Genomic DNA, 20,536 nt, shown 5'->3' on the forward strand with positions numbered 1-20,536 from the left:
AGCCTTTTTGGGGTCTTTGGGAAGCCCTGGTGGTTCACCCGGGGGTTGTCACTGTGGGGGTTTCAATCTGTGACCCCTGGTGGCTTTTTGGTGTAAAAATGGTGAAGAACCTGGAGGGAGCAAAGGAAAAGAGGATTTTGGTGGAATCCTGTTGGGATTTTAGGGAAGACACCGGGGTAGAGTGATGGGAGATCCTACAGGTAAATGATTATCCAGTAATTATTGGTGATCCCATCTAGATGGGAGACGATGGAGCACCTCCAGGATCCCTTTGGATCTCCCAAACTTTGCTTTTTTAGCAGGTCCATGGGTTAACCTCCACAAGGAGGATCCACAGTGCGAATCCCAGATCTTTGTGACGAGAGAAAGAGACCAGGAAAACTCTGGAATGCTCAGATTGGGCTGGATTTAAAAAATTCCTTCACCGGAAGGGTTGCCCAGGGGGGAGTCCCCATGCCTGGAGGGATTTAAAATCCCTCTGGATGTGGCACTTGGGGACACAGATCCATGGTGGCTGTGGCAATAATTGGACTCAATGGTCTTGGAGAACTTTTCCAACCTTAACAATTCCATTATTTCATGAATGATGCCTAGAAAAATACACGTAGGAAGCAGAATATCAACACATATCAACACATCCTGGCCATAAAAAGCAGGATCAAGGTGGAAAATCCCATTCCCTCATGGGGCTGAAACCATAAAAGGTTTCCATAAAAAAGGCCCCTGATCCTGGAATCCCACAGCCTGGATAAAGCTGGGAATTGGGAGAAGGTGTTTGAGTCTCTCTGAACTTCTCCATGAGCAGAATTCCAGTGCTGCCAGAGGATGTGGGAGATCAGGGGATTCCTGCAGGGATGAGATGTCCCAGGGGATGGGATATGGGGGACACTGGGACACGCTGGGATGTGCCAAATCCCATCCCAGGAAAATGAAAAACTGTGGAGGAGGTTAGGAGGGAAAGGATCTGCCCACACCACTGAGGGGTTGCACCTGGATTTAGGGGCAGTTTTACAAGGAAAAACTTTATTTTAGGGATTTTTTTGGTGTCAGAGAGAGACAAATCCTATCATAATTCCTTCAGTGACCTCTCCCAGAGCTCTGTGAACTCCACCAGGCTCTTCCCAAAGTAAACATCCCAATTTTGGATCCTGCTTTGCCAGGCAGTGTTTGAAGGGACAGAAAAAAGGGAAAATGTTTTGACTGATGATTATTTTCCCTATAATGAGACCACAAGTGGGAATAATCTTCCCACTCAATCCAGATTTGGAAAGGTGTTTGAGGTATTAAATGCCACACAAATCCCAAGGACTGCCTGAGCACTTAAATACATTTAAAACCTGAATTCTCTGAGTTAATCTGAATTCTCCAAGCCTGATTTTTACCATTTTCTCTCTCATGCAGCACCTCCTCTGTTTGAGGCTCAGCCCTGGCACATTCCTTCATCCAACCAAGGGTCAGACACGGAATGAGGGAGGATCCAGAGCATCCTTCATCCCAGCAGAACAGGAATTTATCCCCCTGGCACTGGGGAAACGACAGCAGAATTCCTGCTGGCTTTGGGCTCTCAGCCTGTTCTCCTGCAGCTGGTGCTACATTCCCTTCTCCTTCTGGCTACACCTGGAAATTTGACCTTGGAGAAGCTTCCTTGGATCCTTGGGAGGTTTTCTGTGCATCATTTGGACATCCTGGGGCACATCCCACGGAAAACCTGGAGACAGAATTCCTTTCTCAAGTTAAAGCAATTCCATTTTTTCTGTTGAGGCAGCAAGAAGGAAATCAAATCCAACGCTCTGGATTTGCACATGGATCCACAAGGAGCTGGAATTTCAGACGTTGGGAATCCCATGCTTGCTCTCTCTCTCATTGGTCTTCTCTGCAATTTGGGAAATTCCCAGAAAATGCAACAAAGAGCAGTTTTTGAGCATAAGGGGATTGAAAGAGACTTAAATTTACCCCACAGAGCTGGGAAAAAAACAGAACCTTTCCACCCATCAGGAAAAATCATGGCAAGCACACAAATCCTCAGCATTTATGGACAAAAATCACATCTGAGAGGAAATTCCAACAGAAATCACAGAGTCACAGAGATATTGAGGATGGAAAAGACCTTTTAGATCACCAAATCCCTTTTAGATCACCAAATCCCCTTTAGATCACCAAATCCCTTTTACATCACCAAATCCCTTTTACATCACCAAATCCCTTTTAAATCACCAAATCCCTTTTGGATCACCAAATCCCTTTTAGATCACCAAATCCCTTTTACATCACCAAATCCCCTTTTACATCACCAAATCCCTTTTAGATCACCAAATCCCTTTTACATCACCAAATCCCTTTTACATCACCAAATCCCTCTTAGATCACCAAATCCCCTTTAGATCACCAAATCCCTCTTAGATCACCAAATCCCTTTTAAATCACCAAATCCCTCTTAGATCACCAAATCCCCTTTAAATCACCAAATCCCTCTTAGATCACCAAATCCCTTTTACATCACCAAATCCCTTTTAGATCACCAAATCCCTCTTAGATCACCAAATCCCCTTTAAATCACCAAATCCCTCTTAGATCACCAAATCCCCTTTAGATCACCAAATCCCTTTTAAATCACCAAATCCCTTTTACATCACCAAATCCCTCTTAGATCACCAAATCCCCTTTAAATCACCAAATCCCTTTTACATCACCAAATCCCCTTTTACATCACCAAATCCCTTTTAAATCACCAAATCCCTTTTGGATCACCAAATCCCTTTTAGATCACCAAATCCCTTTTACATCACCAAATCCCCTTTACATCACCAAATCCCTTTTACATCACCAAATCCCCTTTAGATCACCAAATCCCTTTTACATCACGAAATCCCTCTTAGATCACCAAATCCCCTTTAAATCACCAAATCCCTTTTACATCACCAAATCCCTTTTACATCACCAAATCCCTCTTAGATCACCAAATCCCTTTTACATCACCAAATCCCCTTTACATCACCAAATCCCTTTTACATCACCAAATCCCTCTTAGATCACCAAATCCCCTTTAAATCACCAAATCCCCTTTAGATCACCAAATCCCTTTTAGATCACCAAATCCCCTTTAGATCACCAAATCCCTTTTACATCACCAAATCCCTTTTACATCACCAAATCCCTCTTAGATCACCAAATCCCTTTTACATCACCAAATCCCCTTTAGATCACCAAATCCCCTTTAGATCACCAAATCCCCTTTACATCACCAAATCCCTTTTACATCACCAAATCCCTCTTAGATCACCAAATCCCCTTTAGATCACCAAATCCCCTTTAGATCACCAAATCCCTTTTACATCACCAAATCCCCTTTAGATCACCAAATCCCTTTTACATCACCAAATCCCTTTTACATCACCAAATCCCCTTTAGATCACCAAATCCCTTTTAGATCACCAAATCCCCTTTACATCACCAAATCCCTCTTAGATCACCAAATCCCTTTTACATCACCAAATCCCTTTTACATCACCAAATCCCTTTAAATCACCAAATCCCTTTTACATCACCAAATCCCTTTTAGATCACCAAATCCCTGCCCATTTCCTCAATCCATGTCCACAGGTGCCACACCCACAGGTTTTCCATTCAGTGCAATGAAGATTCCATTCTTTCCATGAAGAAATTGCTCCTAATATCCAACCTGATCCTCCCCTGGTGCAACTCAAGGACGTTTCCATGTGGATTAAAAGGAAATTTCTGCTCTGTGAGCAGATTAACCTGTGCCACCTGAGGGTTTCATGGATTTTGGGAACACCACAGCATTCCAAGGACTGAGAGCATCCAAATCATTGATTTTACAGCTCAGTGCAGTTCCCTCTCCCAGATTTTGGTTTTTTTTTTTTTCTGGTTTTTCTGGGTGCTTGGAAGGATGAGTTCATCCCAAGCAACACAATGGCCTGAAACCTGAGAAATCTCAGCTGCCACCTCCCCAGAAACAATCAGCCAGGAACTTGCAGATGGGAATTATCTCCTGTGTCTTCAGATCTGTTAATTATGGAGGAGAACAGGCTGGTGGATTTTGATGAAGAAAGTGAAATTTTGAGGATTTAAAGTGAGGTGGAACAAACCAAAGCATTCACCAGCATCATTCCCTGGAATTGCAAATCTCTCTTCACCAGCCTTTTTTCAACCTTATTCCTCCCCAAATTCCCTAAACCAGGAATTTTGGAAACCAAGTTAAACCAATCACTCCACAGGTGCTTCCTTGGCTTCCTAAACCCAAGATTTGGTTTTTGTTTCCATTAGGCAGCAGCTGAGGGTCAGATGCACTTTCCAAACACGGAAATGATGTCAATAGTTTATCTTTTCCCATCAATATTCCCTGGAATTGTGCAATTCCCAGGATCTGAGCGGTCTTGGACAGGCTCTGTGTCTTTGCTGCACCTTAAGTTCTCACTGCACATTTTAAAGCTTAAACCTTCTCTGATTTATCAATTTTTTTTTTGTGTTTATCTTTGGATTTTATTAAAAATATTATAAATCAGAGAAGATTTAAGTTTAAAAATGATGCTGTAAAATAATAAACAGAACTGTCCAGGAGCATGTTGAGCCAAGTCAATTATCCTTGGAACAGCAGCAGACCTCCAGAAATGAATCAGAATAAAATCAGATGCACTCATGCTGTCTGTAAACATATTTTACATCATTCCTGAGGTCTGGAATTTGAAATGGAGAGGGGAAAAAAATAAATCTCTGGGGCAAAACCACATTGAGTGCCTCAGAATGGCAGCCCTGGGCTACAGCCCCGCTCAGATGTGGGCAACAAAACCATCCCAAAACTCCACCTGTGCTTCCCTGGTGTTCCTTGCCCTGGAGGAATGGCAGAGTTTGGTACATTTTGGGAGCCAAAATGAAATTTTCCTGATGATTCCCACCTGAAGAAGCAGAAATTTGGGGGTAAAAAAGAGACTTATGTGGATGGGGGATTTTTGGGAATGCCAAAATGGAGATGAGGGAAGTGGGTAGCAGGAGGAGAGCAAATCTGAGCAGTGATGCTGGGGAGTGAAGGGTTAATGGATGGTTCTGGAAGAGCGTGGAGACCTTGTGGCAAAGGGAGAGCAGCCAGCAGAGGAAATAAATGCAAGATTAAAAGTTGCTGTAATCAGTGGATGAAGCTGATAAGGAGCAGGGAGCAGAGCCCAGCACCAGGGCTGAGCGAGGAGGTGTTTATAGGGAGGCACAAGGATATGGGAATATTTGGGAATGTTTGGGAATGTTTGAAATCCACCCCCTTGTGCCTGCTGGAGGATGATTTAAACTCTATTTCAACCTGTTCCACCCCAGATCTGATTTCCAAACACCCTCAGGCACAGACCAGGCCTTTTAAAACTTCCCACTCCATGGGGAGAGCTCCTTCCTCGTGCCCTTTGCCCTCCCTGCAAGCCCTGCTGAGCCCCCAGCCATGAGAGTGGTGCCAAAAATCCCCACAGCAGCCCCTGCACAGGGAGATTTTCCAAGGAAGTTTTTGACCATCCCACAAATCCCCACAGGCTGAAGGTCCTGTCCCAATGAAGCAATCTCTGTACAAAATCTGAACTGAAATAAAGATTTGCCCAAGAAATAAATCCTCCAGAGCCCCATTCAGATCCCACAGCTCACAGCAGGGAAAACACCCTCAGAACTCCTCTCAGCCTCTGCTGGAAGTGCTGAAGGAGCTGAATCCTGGCCACAGAAAGGAATAAATTCAACCTTGACTGTTCAGCTCAGGTGCCACTGAGCATCCCAAGCAAGGCTGCAGTGCCACAGGGCAACAGCCCAGCTCCAGAAGCACAAAGAGCAAAAGCTCTGATTCATCCCCAGCTCTGTTTTCTCCACCTCTCCAAATGCAACTCCAGTAACTCCCACAGAACTCCATTTACCAAGCACTTAGCGTGAGTTTTATGGTTTATTTTCATCCAGGCAGCATTTCCTCTCTGCTCAAGGTAGGTTTGTGACCCACCAGAATCCAGGATTGAGCAGGATGGCACCAGGGAGGAGATTTGGGAGCTGGTGCCATCAGCAAGGCCCTGGCAAACAGCAACAACCAAAAAGTTGCCAATTCTCCTAACAGAAGCCAAGGAAATCCCTGTCTCCAGAAGCTCATGTGAGTTTTAGAAGTTGCTGGATATTCACAGAAGATTCCCAAGCTGATTTTATAGGACTGATGCAGAATTTGGGATGCAAGAAACCCCAGGTCCAACCTTCTGCTTTAAGCAGGGTCAGATCTGGGATCATCCCACCCTGCTCACGAATTTAGGGCTTCCAAATCCTCCCAAGGAGGAGAAGGCACAACTGCTGTGTGTGGGACATTGTGACACTTTGGGAATCACAAAAAATCCTGAGCCGCAAGATCATCAAATCCAACTCCTGCACAGACACCCCAAAATCCCTCCCTGGGAGTGTGGTCCTGGAGCGTTGGGAATGTCACCATTCCCTGGGGATCCTGTTCAGTGCCTGACTCTTTAGGGAAGAACTTTTCCTGTGAACCTTTTCCCAATAAACCTTTTCCCAATAAACCTTTTCTCATAATCGAGCCTCCCCTCAGCTGTGCAGGGTTTGCATCCAGGGACCCCTCAGCCTCCTCCCTCATCAAACTCCCCGTTGTTCCCCTTCCCTGTTCCCTCCTCCGTGCACTCCCCGGGAACCCACGGGTCTCCAGGAGGGATTTTTCTCCATTTTTCAGGAAAACCATCCGGTTTTTTCCTCCTGGAATGTATGTTTTGCTACCATCTAGCGCTGAGGGGGCGCGGCCTCCTCAGGCCCGCGTGGTTCCCCTCAGGGAGGATCCCAACACCGGCGGGAATTTGGGAACGAGACCCCGGGAAAAATCTGAATTTTAACAGGGAAATAGGACGATCCCATTATTGGGAATTTAAGAAATTGACCCATTTGCTCGAGTCGATGTTTTGCTACCATCTAGCGCTGAGGGGGCGCGGCCTCCTCAGGTCGGCGTGGTTTCCGTCAGGGCGGATCCCAGCATCAGCGGGAATTTGGGAACGAGACCCCGGGGAAAAACTGGATTTAACGGGGAAATAGGATGATCCCACTACTGGGAATTTCAGAACTTGTCTCTTTTCAATCGGTTTTTCCGTCCTGTTTTGCTACCATCTAGCGCTGAGGGGGCGCGGCCTCCTCAGGCCCGCGTGGTTCCCCTCAGGGAGGATCCCAGCACCGGCGGGAATTTGGGAACGAGACCCCCGCGAAAACTGGATTTAACGGGGAAACAGAATGATCCCATTATTGGGAATTTCAGAAAATGACCATTTTAAATTCGTTTTTTCCCTCCTGGAATCTATGTTTTGCTGCCACCTAGCGCTGAGGGGGTGCAGCCTCCTCAGGCCCGCACGATTCCCCTCAGGGAGGATAACAGCACCGGCGGGAATTTGGGAACCAGGCCCTGGGGAAAATCTGAATTTTAACGGGGAAATAGAATGATCCCATTATTGTGCATTTCAGAAATTGTCCCTTTTTAATAGGTTTTTTTCCCGCTCGAGTCGATGTTTTGCTACCATCTGGCGCTGAGGGGGCGCAGCCTCTTTAGGCCGTTGTGGTTCCCCTCGGGGAAGACAACAGCACCGGCGGGAATTTGGGAACGAGACACCGGGAAAAAACTGGATTTAATGGGGAAATAGGATGATCCCACTACTGAGAATTTCAGAAATTGTCCCTTTTTAATCATCAGCTGTAAGAGCAGGCCACCAGGATGTTTTTATACCCTGGGAATGCTGTGTCCAGGTCCTGGGACAGGAGGAATCTGGAGCCGCTCCAATAAAGATGAGGAAGGGCCTGGAGCATCTCCCTGGCCATGAAAGGCTGAGGGAGCTGGGGCTGTTCAGCCTCGAGAGGTGATAAATGAGAGGGAACATCATCCCTCGGTGTCCCTGTGTGCAGGGAAGGGCAGAGCAGGGCCCAGCAATGGCACCAGAGCCACGGGCAGGGAATGATCCCAGCAAGATCCACCTGGACATGAGGAAGAATTTCTGCCCTGGGCAGTGCCCAGCCCTGAGGCTGTGGAGTCTCCTCCCTGGGATATTTCAGGGTTGTCTGGACACACTCCCGTGCCCTGGGCTCTGGGATGGCCCTGCTGGATGAAGCAGGGAGGTGACGCCAGTGACCCTCTGCGGTCCCGTCCCTCCTGACCCATCCTGGGGCTCTGAGAATCTGCAAATCTGGGATTCTGTGGGGGTGTGAGCCTGAGATGCTGTGATCGCCTGAGTCTGTGACTAGGTGATTTTATGAATCTGTGATTCCCTGATTTTGTGATTCTGTAATGCCATGGCTCTCTGATTCTGTAGTTCTGTGATTTTGTGAGTCTGTGATTCCATGATTCCGTAATTTTGTGATTCTGTAAGGCCATGGTTCTCTGATTCTGTAGTTCTGTGATTTTTGTGAGACGGCAACTCCATGATTCCGTGTTTTCTGTGAGTGTGATTCCATGATTCTGTAAGACTGTGATTCCATGATTCTGTGATTCTGTAAGTCTGTAATTCTATGATTCTGTGATTCTGCGACACTGTGAGTCCATTATTCTGTGAGTCTGTGAGTCCATGATTCTGTGAAACTGTGGTGCCATGGTTCTGTGATTCTGTGAGTCTGTGAGTCCCTGAGTCTGTGATTCTATGATTCTGTGATTCCATGATCATGCGAATCTGTAATTCTCTAATTCTGTAATTCTGTGAGTCTGTAATTCCATGATTCTGTGATCCTGTGATTCTGTGATTCCATGATTCTCTGATCCCATGATTCCGTGAGTCTGTGACTGATTCTGTAGTTCTGTGATTATGTGTGTCTGACATTCTGTGATTCTCAGATTCTGGGAGTCTCTGAATCTGTGACTTTGTGATTCTATGATTTTGTAATTCCATGATTCTGTGATTGAGGCTGAGACTCTGTAATTCTGTGATGCCATCACTCTGCACTTCTGAGATTCTGGGACTCTCTGACCCTGGGATTCCATGATTTCATCATTCTACAGTTCTGGGATTCTGGGAGCCTGTGATTCCATGATTTTGTGACTGTGTGACTCTGACATTCTGTGATTCCATGATTCCATCACTCTGCAGTTCTGGGATTCTCTGAGACTTGATTCCATGATTTTGTGATTCTGACTCTGTGGCTGTATGATTCTGTGACTGAGATTCCGTGATTCCATGATCCCATTATCTACAGTTCTGGGATTCTGGGAATCTGTGATTCCACAATTTTGTGATTCTGACTCTGTGACTGAGATTCCATCATCCTGTGTTTCCACAGTTCCCCATTCTGCACTTCTGAGACTCTGGGACTCTCTGACGCTGTGATTCCATGATTCCATCATTTTACAGTTCTGGGATTCTGGGAATCTGTGATTCCATTATTTTGTGATTCTGACTCTGTGACTCTGGGATTCCATTATCCTGTGATTCCACAAGTCCACATTCTGCATTTCTGTGACTCCGGGACTCTCTGACGCTGTGATTCTGTGATTCCATCATTTTACAGTTCTGGGATTCTGGGAATCTGTGATTCCATTATTTTGTGACTCTGACTCTGTGACTCTGGGATTCCATCATCCTGTGATTCCACAATTCCACATTCTGCACTTCTGAGACTCTGGGACTCTCTGACGCTGTGATTCTGCGATTCCCTGATTCCTTGATTCCCTAATTCCATGATTCCTCGATTGATTCCTTGATTGATTCCTCGACTGATTCCTCGATTGATTCCTCGATTGATTCCTTGATCCAGGCCACTCTGCCTTCACCGGACCCCACAACTTTCCAGCCATCCAACCGAGCATCCAAACGGTGCCCACACGGCCAGGAGGACCGGGGGACCCCAGACCCCCTCCCCAAACCCGGGGTGACGGCCAGAACCCCCAAACCCCGGGAATTTCCCCCAAAAACCCGGGGGGGGGAGGGGGGGGTGTCCCCGGTGGCCCTTTCGGTGCGGTGCCGGCGCCCCCCGGTGGCTGATGGCGGAACTACAATCCCGTTTACGGCGCTTTCGCGACGGCGCGGGGCGGTGTCGCTTTACGGCAGCGCGGCGGGCCAGGCCGCGGGATCCGCCGGGATGAAGCAGAAAAAGAAAAATGGGAAAGGTAAAAAAATAAAACAAAGAAAGCTGAGGGGTTGGAACGTGTCTGGGAGAGGGAATGGAGCCGGGGCACGGCCGGCTGAGGGAGCTGGGGGGGCTGAGCCTGGAGAAAAGGAGGCTCAGGGGGCTCTGCAGAACTCCCTGACGTGAGGGGACGGCGTGAGGGGAAACGGCCTCGAGCTGTGCCAGGGGAGGTTTGAATTGGATAACAGGAGGTTTAAATTGGATAACAGGAGGTTTAAATTGGATAACAGGAGGAATTTCTATCTTTAAAGGGCTGTCCAGCCCTGGCACAGCTGTCCAGGGCAGTACTGGAGTCCCCATCCCCGGAGGGATTTAAAATCCCTGTGGATGTGGCACTCGGGGCCATTTGATGGCTCTGAAATTGCTGGGAGTGCTTGGATTCTGTAGCTCTTTTCCAGCCTGAGCCATTCCACGGTTCCGTGGCAGGAATTTCAATTTTAAATTTCAATTTCAAATTTCAATTTCAAATCTCTGTGCATGTGGCACTTGGGGACACGGGTGGCTTTGGAATTGCTGGGAATGGTTGAACTCCGGAGCTCTTTTCCAGCCTGAACCATTCCACGGTTCCATGACAGGAATGTGAAAAATGCACGTATTTTATGATTGGTTTTTCGCAAATATTCAAATTAATATTATATGTGTTGTGTTAGAAAGTAATGCTGGATTCATTCTCTTAGGTAGTGTGGTAAATAGAGTTTTAGGTTATAAAAAAATGCTCACATAGAAACTATGCTATGTAAGATACTTTTTTTTTGTGAAGAAAGGACTCACAGTGAGACAGCAGCCACAGGACACCTGAATCTTTCAGAGAAAATGAATTTATTGCCCTCTTATCAGAAGAAATGAACTTTTTCTGTTAGGATTCAGAGGAAGAAGTTGAGGATGACCAGACAGAATCCTGTGTTTAAATGGAATTTATGCATTATGTATGAAGTGTCAATAGGTTATTGTTTTTAAGGGTTAATCCTTTGTTAATGTGTGTCCTTTTTCGGGCTTTTTTTGCCCAGAAAAGGTACCCAGACATCCATAACTCTTTCTTTTATTGTCTCATATTGTCCTAATTCAAATTGTCCAAATTATTATTACTCTACTTGTAATATTATTATTACTCTAATTGTATTAATATTATTATTACTCTAATTGTATCACTATTTTTATAACCATTTTATTACTGTGAAACTTTGAACATTTTCAAAACAAGTGATTGGCGTTTTTCACAGGAATTTCAAGCTGGGTTGTGCCGAGCAGGGGAATCTCTGATTTTTCTGATTTTTCTCTGTTTTTCCCCGTTTTTCCCCGTTTTTCCCCCGTTCCTGGCGCAGGGGAGCCGAGCCAGGCCGAGCTGATGGTGATGACCATTGCTGACATCATAAAGCAGCTCCTGGAGGCCCACGAGCAGGGCAAGGACGTGGATCTCAACAAGTGAGTGAGGAACACCCTCAGCTCTCATTTTCACACCTTTTTCTCATCGTAAACCCCCCAAGATTGGGAAATTCTGGGCTGATTTCCTACCAACTCTCAAATGGGGGGGATTTTCTGGAAAACTCCACAAAACTCTCACTGCCTTTTTGTTTTTTCTCCTTTTTTCCCCCCATCCTTCACTAGTCCCAAATCCATCAGGAAAGGAGACATTCATATAGAAATAATATTAAATCAGATTTTTTTAGCAATGTGTTACACCCAAAATCGTTTATAGGAACTTCTTTGTTCTTCAGATTTGTGGAGTAAAAAATCCTGAATTTATTCTTTAGAGAAATTTCTTCCTCCTTTATTTATTTGGAGTAATAAATCCTGACTTTGTTATTTACAGCAACTTTTTCCTTCTTTATTTATGTGGAGGAAGAAATCCTGAATTTGTTGTTCACAGGAATTTTTTCTTTCTTAATTTATGTGGAGTAAGAAAACCTGAATTTGTTCTTTATAGAAATTCCTTCTTCCTTGACTTATTTGGAGTAATAAAAGCTGAATTTTTTGTTTACAGGAATTTTTTCCTCCTTTATTTATTTGGAGTAAGAAATCCTGAATTTTTTGTTTACAGAAATTCCTTCCTCCTTTATTTCTGTAGAGCAAGAAAACCCGAATTTCCCCCACTTTTCCCACTTTATTGCCATAATTCCAAACTTTTTCCTGGAAATTCCTGCCAGGAATTACCATGGAGGAGAACTCAGCTCCTGGCTGGGTGTGTAGGGTTAAATTAATCCCATGAATTAATCACCACAAGCAATTAAACACCAATCAGGAATTATCCCTGAAAATGGCCCAGCAGGAGCTTTGCAACAGTCAGGATAAAACCAAATTTAGGGGGAAAACACAGAAAAATAAAAAACCATTGACAGCTGTGAGTTGAGTTTTGGTGTTTCCACACACCCTGCAGCTGCTTGTGGAGCAGAACTGGAGGAGCCTGCCAGGATCTGTGTGGCACAGGTGGAAAGGAGGCCAGGTTTTGGTGATTTTGGTAATTTTGGGTATTTTTGGATGATTTTGGGTGTTTGTGGTTGCAGGCTGAAAACCAAACCCTCAGCCAGGCACAGGCAGCTGTGAGTTGAGTTTTGGTGTTTCCATCACCCTGCAGTTGAGTTTAATTCTTCTGCCTGGATCTCTGTGGCCAGGGGGAAAGGAAGGCAGGTTTTGGTGATTTTGGATATTTTGGGTATTTTTGGATGATTTTGGCTGTTTCTGGTTGCAGGCTGAAGACCAAACCCTCAGCCAGGTACGATCAGCTGTCAGTTGAGTTTTGGTGTTTCCATCACCCTGCAGCTGCTTGTGTTTAATTCTTCTGCCTGGATCTCTGTGGCACAGATGGAAAAGAGGACAGGTTTTGGTGATTTTGGGTTTTTTTGGATCATTTTGGGTGGTTTTATTTGCAGGCTGAAGATCAAACCTTCAGCCAGGCACAGGCAGCTGTGAGTTGAGTTTTGGTGTTTCCACACACCCTGCAGCTGCTTGTGGAGCAGAACTGGAGGAGCCTGCCAGGATCTCTGTGGCACGGATGGAAAGGAGGGCAGGTTTTGGTGATTTTGGGTATTTTTGGCTGTTTTGGTTGCAGGCTGAAGACCAAACCCTCAGCCAGGCACAGGCAGCTGTGAGTTGAGTTTTGGTGTTTCCATCACCCTGCAGTTGAGTTTAATTCTTCTGCCAGAATCTGTGTGGCACAGGTGGAAAGGAGGGCAGGTTTTGGTGATTTTGGGTGGTTTTGGATGATTTTGGGTGGTTTTATTTGCAGGCTGAAAACCAAACCCTCAGCCAGGTACGATCAGCTGTCAGTTGAGTTTTGGTGTTTCCATCACCCTGCAGCTGCTTGTGGAGCAGAACTGGAGGAGCCTGCCAGGATCTGTGTGGCACAGGTGGAAAGGAGGCCAGGTTTTGGTGATTTTGGGGTGTTTTTTGGTGATTTTGGGTATTTTTGGATGATTCTGGGTGTTTTTATTTGCAGGCTGAAAACCAAACCCTCAGCCAGGCACAGACAGCTGTCAGTTGAGTTTTGGTGTTTCCATCACCCTGCAGTTGAGTTTAATTCTTCTGCCAGGATCTGTGTGGCACAGGTGGAAAGGAGGGCAGGTTTTGGGTGGTTTTGGATGATTTTGGGTGGTTTTATTTGCAGGCTGAAGATCAAACCCTCAGCCAGGTACGATCAGCTGTCAGTTGAGTTTTGTTTTTTTCGCACACCCTGCAGCTGCTTTTGGAGCAGAACTGGAGGAGCCTGCCAGGATCCGTGTGGCAAAGGTGGAAAGGAGGACAGGTTTTGGTGATTTTGGTGATTTTGGGTATTTTTGGATGATTTTGGGTGTTTGTGGTTGCAGGCTGAAGATCAAACCCTCAGCCAGGCACAGGCAGCTGTCAGTTGAGTTTTGGTGTTTCCATCACCCTGCAGTTGTGTTTAATTCTTCTGCCAGGATCTCTGTGGCAGAGGGGGAAAGGAGGGCAGGTTTTGGTGATTTTGGGTATTTTTGGATGATTTTGGGTGTTTTTATTTGCAGGCTGAAAACCAAACCCTCAGCCTGGTACGATCAGCTGTGAGTTGAGTTTTGGTGTTTCCATCACCCTGCAGTTGTGTTTAATTCTTCTGCCTGGATCTCTGTGGCACAGATGGAAAAGAGGACAGGTTTTGGTGATTTTGGGTATTTTTGGTGATTTTGGGTGTTTGTGGTTGCAGGCTGAAGACCAAACCCTCAGCCAGGCACAGGCAGCTGTGAGTTGAGTTTTGGTGTTTCCATCACCCTGCAGCTGCTTGTGGAGCAGAACTGGAGGAGCCTGCCAGGATCTCTGTGGCACAGATGGAAAGGAGGGCAGGTTTTGGTGATTTTGGGTGTTTTTGGCTGTTTTGGTTGCAGGCTGAAAACCAAATCCTCAGCCAGGCACAGGCAGCTGTGAGTTGAGTTTTGGTGTTTCCATCACCCTGCAGTTGAGTTTAATTCTTCTGCCTGGATCTCTGTGGCACAGGTGGAAAGGAGGACAGGTTTTGGTGATTTTGGGTATTTTTGGATGATTTTGGCTGTTTTGGTTGCAGGCTGAAGATCAAACCCTCAGCCAGGTATGATCAGCTGTCAGTTGAGTTTTGGTTTTTTTCACACACCCTGCAGCTGCTTGTGGAGCAGAACTGGAGGAGCCTGCCAGGATCTGTGTGGCACAGATGGAAAGGAGGGCAGGTTTTGGTGATTTTGGGGTGTTTTTTGGTGATTTTGGGTATTTTTGGATGATTTTGGGTGTTTCTGGTTGCAGGCTGAAGACCAAACCCTCAGCCAGGCACAGGCAGCTGTGAGTTGAGTTTTGGTGTTTCCATCACCCTGCAGTTGTGTTTAATTCTTCTGCCAGGATCCGTGTGGCACAGATGGAAAGGAGGGCAGGTTTTGGTGATTTTTTGTGATTTTTGGATGATTCTGGGTGTTTTTATTTGCAGGCTGAAGACCAGGACCTCAGCCAGGTACGGGCTGCCGGCGCAGCCGCGTCTCGTCGACATCATCGCGGCCGTGCCGCCGCAGTTCCGGAAGGTTCTGCTGCCAAAGCTCAAGGCCAAGCCCATCAGGACGGCCAGTGGGGTGAGACAAAGGGGATTTCTCCTCCTTCCCCCACACCCTCCCTGCTCCCAACCCCAAATTCGGGTAATTTGGGTTTAATCCCCACCCAAAAGTAGTGGTGGCGTTGCCTTTTCAGCACAGAGGAGAGTTTGGGGGAAAAGTTCCTTCCTTGGAGGTTTTCCTGTGGTTGCTGCATCCCTGGAAGTGTCCAAGGAAAGCACCCTGGGATAGTGGAGGGTGTTGGGATTGGGATTTAAGGTCCTTTCAACCCAAAATATCCTGAGATTCCCTGAGGAAACAAAGGGGGATTGTGTCCAAGTCCCTGTGGGTCTTTTCAGCAGAGCAGTTAATTCAATTTACTGTAAATCACCTAAATCTTCATATCCACCCAAATTTATACTGAAACACCCTAAATCTCCATATCAGAGCCCAGTTTATACTGAAACCAGCTAATTCTTTATATCAGACCTGATTCTTTATCTCAGAGCCCAGTTTTTACTGAAGCTGCTCAGTTCTTTATGTCAGACCCCAATTTACACTGAAACTGTCCAATTCTTTATGTCAGACCCCAGTTTATACTGAAACTGTCCAATTCTTTATGTCAGACCCCAGTTTATACTGAAACCACCTAAATCTCCACATCAGACCCCAATTTATACTGAAACCATCTAATTCTTTATATCACACCCTAATTTATACTGAAACCACCTAAATCTCCACATCAGACTCCAGTTTATTCTGAAACCATGTAAATCTTCATATCAGACCCCAATTTATTCTGAAACCATCTAATTTTATATATCAGACCCCAGTTTACACTGAAAACACTCAGTTTTCCATATCAGACCCAAATTTACACTGAAACCACCTAATTCTCCTTATCAGACCCCAAATTACACTGAAAGCACCTGATTTTTTATATCAGACCTCAATTTTTTATATCAGACCCCAATTTATTCTGAAACCACCTAAATCTTCATCTCAGACTCCAGTTTATTCTGAAACCACCTCATTTTTTATATCAGACCCCAGTTTATACTGAAACCACCTAAATCTCCATATCAGACCCCAATTTATCGTGAAACCACCTAATTCTTTATATCAGACCCTAATTTACACTGAAACTACCTAAATCTCCATATCAGACCCAAATTTATTCTGAAACCACCTAAATCTTGATCTCAGACTCCAGTTTATTCTGAAACCACCTGATTTTTTATATCAGACCCCAATTTATACTGAAACCTCCTAATTTTTTATATCAGACCCAAATTTACACTGAAACCACCTGATTTTTATATCAGACCTAATTCTTTATATCAGCCCCCAATTTACACTGAATCCACCTAAATCTCCATATCAAACCCCAATTTATACTGAAACCTCCTAATTTTTTATATCAGCCCTAATTCTCCATGTCAGACCCCAATTTATTCTGAATCCACCTAATTCTTGATATCAGACCCCAATTTATTCTGAAATCACCTAATTTTTTATATCAGAGCCTAATTTACACTGAAACCACCTGATTTTTATATCAGACCTAATTCTTTATATCAGACCCCAATTTACACTGAAACCACCCAGTTCTTTATATCAGACCCCAGTTTATACTGAAACCACCTAAATCTCCATATCAAACCCCAATTTATACTGACATCACCTAATTTTTCATATCAGACCTAAATCTCCATGTCAGACCCCAGTTTATTCTGAATCCACCTAATTCTTGATATCAGACCCCAATTTATTCTGAAACCACCTAAATCTCCATATCAGAGCCCAGTTTATACTGAAACCACCTCAATCTTTATATCAGACCCCAATTTACACTGAAACCACCTAAATTTCCATATCAAACCCCAATTTATACTGAAATCACCTAATTTTCCATATCAGACCCCAATTTATTCTGAATCTGCCTAATTCTTCATATAGACCCCAATTTGTACTGAAACCTCCTGATTTTTTATATCAGACCTGTTCACTGTAAACCACCTCATTCTCTATATCAGACCCCAAACATTTATTTATTAATTCATTTCTTATTTGTTCATATCACAAAACCTGAGAGCATGAAATAATATTTAATAGAATTTATTAAACATTCCTATTTCTCTCTGGCTTTGTTTTCCCCTTCAAGTCTTAACCCACATCAATTTTACCACAGAACATCCCCAAAACAACCCCACTGATGCCCCCAGCGCCCCCAGCCTTACAAGAAACGGTTGAATTTTGTTAATTTTGGGGTAATTCCTGCAATTTCTCTGGCAGATCGCCGTGGTGGCCGTGATGTGCAAACCCCACCGGTGCCCCCACATCAACTTCACGGGGAACATCTGTGTGTGAGTGTGGGGAAACAAAATTTTGGGTGGGTGTGCAAAGAAAATTTCATTGCTACAAATGACGAACTGCATGGGACTGCCAGGAATGTGCTGGTTTTATTTTCTGAGCTCTTTGGTTTCCCAGCATCAGCCCCATCCCATGGCTGTGACAGTGGGGAGATGCCAGCAGCTCTCACCCCAGGCAGCAGACAGAGAATTTCATGTTAGAATTTAATTTAAAAGTTGTTTTACAATTATAAAAAGCAAAAGCACATTGACAGCAGTTCCATCCATTGTTTTACCTTTGGTTAAAACAATGAATTATTTTGCTAATTTCAAATCCAACACCTGCTTGTGAGCCCTATAACAAATGCACAGAGCTCCATTATTAACCTTAAAACTTCCTAATATCTCTCTGGATAAACTTTCCTGCACCTTAGGGAGTTATTCTAGACCAACATTCTAGATTTTTGTTCTGTTTGTCCTTATTTTTCTACATTTTCCAGAATTTTTCTGCTGATTTATCTCATGGCTGCTGCTTAGCTCCAACCATAGTTCTGCTGCCTTTTGCAGCTTTCCCAAATCTCTGATTTTCTGCATTACCACACTTTGAGCTCTTTGATTTTCCAGCATCACTCTCATTCCGTGTTACAGATTAATTTAAAAGTTGTTTTTTCAGCAATCACACAAAGCAAAAGCACATTGACAGCAGTTCCATCCATTGTTTTACCTCTGGTTAAAACAATGAATTATTTTGCTTTTTTCAAATCCAATTCCTGCTTGTGAGCCCTATAACAAATGCACAGAGCTCCATTATTAACCTTAAAACTTCCTAATATCTCTCTCTAGATAAACTTTCCTGCACCTTAGGGAGTTATTCTAGACCAACATTCTAGATTTTTGTTCTGTTTGTCCTTACTTTTCTACATTTTTCAGAATTTTTCTGCTGATTTATCTCGTGGCTGCTGCTTAGCTCCAACCATAGTTCTGCTGCCTTTTGCAGCTTTCCCTGACAGGAGGAATTGGGATTTCTCCTGGGAAATGGCCTCAAGTTGTTCCAGGGGAAGTTCAGGTTGGGTTTTGGGAACAATTCCTGCCTGGAAAGGGTTTGCCAGGGATTTTTGGAATCCCCATTCCTGAGGAATTCCCAGTCCCTGTGGAAATCCCACCTGGGGACACGGATCTGGAATTCCCTGGCAGGAGGAATTGGGATTTCTCCCAAATTGTTCCAGGGGAAGTTCAGGTTGGGTTTTGGGAACAATTCCTGCCCAGGGAGGTTTGGAATCCCCATTCCCAGTGGAATTCCCAATCCCTGTGGAAGTGGCACTTGGGGACACGGATCTGGAATTCCCTGATAGGAGGAATTGGGATTTCTCCCAGGGAACAGCCAGAAGTTGTTCCAGGAAGTTTTAGGTTGGGTTTTGGGAACAATTCTTGCCTGGAAAGGATTTTCCAGGGATTTTTGGAATCCCCGTTCCCAGAGGAATTCCAAATCCCCATGGAAATCCCACTTGGGGACACAGATCTGGAATTCCTGACAGGAGGAATTGGGATTTCTCCCAGGAAATGGCCTCAAGTTGTTCCAGGAGAGGTTCAGGTTGGGTTTTGGGAACAATTCCTGCCTGGAAAGGGTTTGCCAGGGAGGTTTGGAATCCCTGTCCCCAGAGGAATTCCAAAACCCCATGGAAGTTCCCAAAGGAGTTCCAAATCCCCATGGAAGTCCCACTTCTATCAAGGAATTCCAAATCCCCACGGATCTGGAATTCCTTGATAGAAGAAATTGGGATTTTTCCCAGGAAAGAGCCAGAAGTTCCTCCAGGAGAAGTTTCAGGTTGGGTTTTGGGAACAATTCCTGCCCAGGGATTTTTGGAATCCCCGTTCCTGAGGAATTCCCAATCCCTGTGGAAATCCCACCTGGGGACACGGATCTGCAATTCCCTGGCAGGTGGGATTGGGATTTCTCCTGGGAAATGGCCTCAAGTTGTTCCAGGGAGTTTCAGGTTGGGTTTTGGGAACAATTCCCTCCCCATTCCCAGAGGAATTCCCAATCCCTGTGGAAGTGGCACTTGGGGACATGGATCTGGAATTCCTGACAGGAGGAATTGGGGTTTCTCCCAAATTGTTCCAGGTTGGATTTTGGGAACAATTCCTTCCCCATTCCCAGAGGAAATCCCAATCCCCATGGAAATCCCACTTGGGGACACGGATCTGGAATTCCCTGGCAGGTGGGATTGGGATTTTTCCCAGATTGTTCCAGGGAGTTTCAGGTTGGATTTTGGGAACAATTCCTGCCCAGGAATTCCAATCCCCATTCCCAGAGGAATTCCTAATTCCCACGGAAGTGGCACTTGGGGACACGGATCTGGAATTCCCTGATAGGAGGAATTGGGATTTCGCCCAGGAAATGGCCTCAAGTTGTTCCAGGGGAAGTTCAGGTTGGATTCTGGGAACAATTCCTGCCTGGAAAGGGTTTGCCAGGGAGGTTTGGAATCCCCGTTCCCAGAGGAATTCCAAATCCCCATGGAAGTCCCTTTTGGGGACACAGATCTGGAATTCCTTGATAGAAGAAATTGGGATTTCTCCCTGGAAAGAGCCAGAAGTTCCTCCAGGAGAAGTTTCAGGTTGGGTTTTGGGAACAATTCCTGCCCAGGAATTCAAATCCCCATTCCCAGAGGAATTCCAAATCCCCATGGAAATCCCACTTGGGGACACAGATCTGCAATTCCCTGATGGAAGGAATTGGGATTTCTCCCAGGAAATGGCCTCAGGTTGTTGTTCCAGGGGAAGTTCAGGTTGGGTTTTGGGAACAATTCCTGCCTGGAAAGGGTTTCCCAGGGATTTTTGGAATCCCCATTCCCAGAGGAATTCCCAGTCCCTGTGGAAATCCCACCTGGGGACACAGATCTGGAATTCTCTGATAAAAGGAATTGGGATTTCTCCCAGATTGTTCCAGGGGAATTTCAGGTTGGGTTTTGGGAACAATTCCTGCCCAGGGAGGTTTGGAATCCCCATTCCTGAGGAATTCACCCAAAGTTCCTTTTCCCAGCATTCCTGGACAACCCCAGCCCTGCAGGAGCAGCC

At 45.2% G+C, this 20,536-nt stretch overlaps 2 protein-coding genes across 4 annotated transcripts in view; both read left to right on the top strand.

Annotated features, from left to right (window-relative positions):
* Window positions 1–6,533, top strand: part of FBXO16 (F-box protein 16) — a 40,741-nt gene extending 34,208 nt beyond the window's left edge. For 2 of the 3 annotated variants that reach the window (XM_036379644.2, XM_036379646.2), the window contains exon 7: window positions 1,402–6,533. In XM_036379644.2, the coding sequence (XP_036235537.1) occupies window positions 1,402–1,629 (228 nt within the window). In that variant the 3' untranslated portion in view covers window positions 1,630–6,533. The remainder of the gene's footprint in view (window positions 1–1,401) is intronic. The other variant, XM_036379645.2, reaches the window with a different exon arrangement.
* A 3,432-nt stretch (window positions 6,534–9,965) lies between these two features.
* ELP3 (elongator acetyltransferase complex subunit 3) overlaps window positions 9,966–20,536 on the top strand; it is a 119,128-nt gene continuing 108,557 nt past the window's right edge. Inside the window, exons 1-4 of the mRNA XM_036380310.1 lie at window positions 9,966–10,096; window positions 11,439–11,538; window positions 15,014–15,152; window positions 17,406–17,476. Of these exons, the coding sequence (XP_036236203.1) occupies window positions 10,069–10,096; window positions 11,439–11,538; window positions 15,014–15,152; window positions 17,406–17,476 (338 nt within the window). The 5' untranslated portion in view covers window positions 9,966–10,068. The remainder of the gene's footprint in view (window positions 10,097–11,438; window positions 11,539–15,013; window positions 15,153–17,405; window positions 17,477–20,536) is intronic.

Source organism: Molothrus ater, chromosome 3 (genome assembly GCF_012460135.2).
Source record: "Molothrus ater isolate BHLD 08-10-18 breed brown headed cowbird chromosome 3, BPBGC_Mater_1.1, whole genome shotgun sequence".
In the NCBI taxonomy this organism is placed as follows: Eukaryota; Metazoa; Chordata; class Aves; order Passeriformes; family Icteridae; genus Molothrus; species Molothrus ater.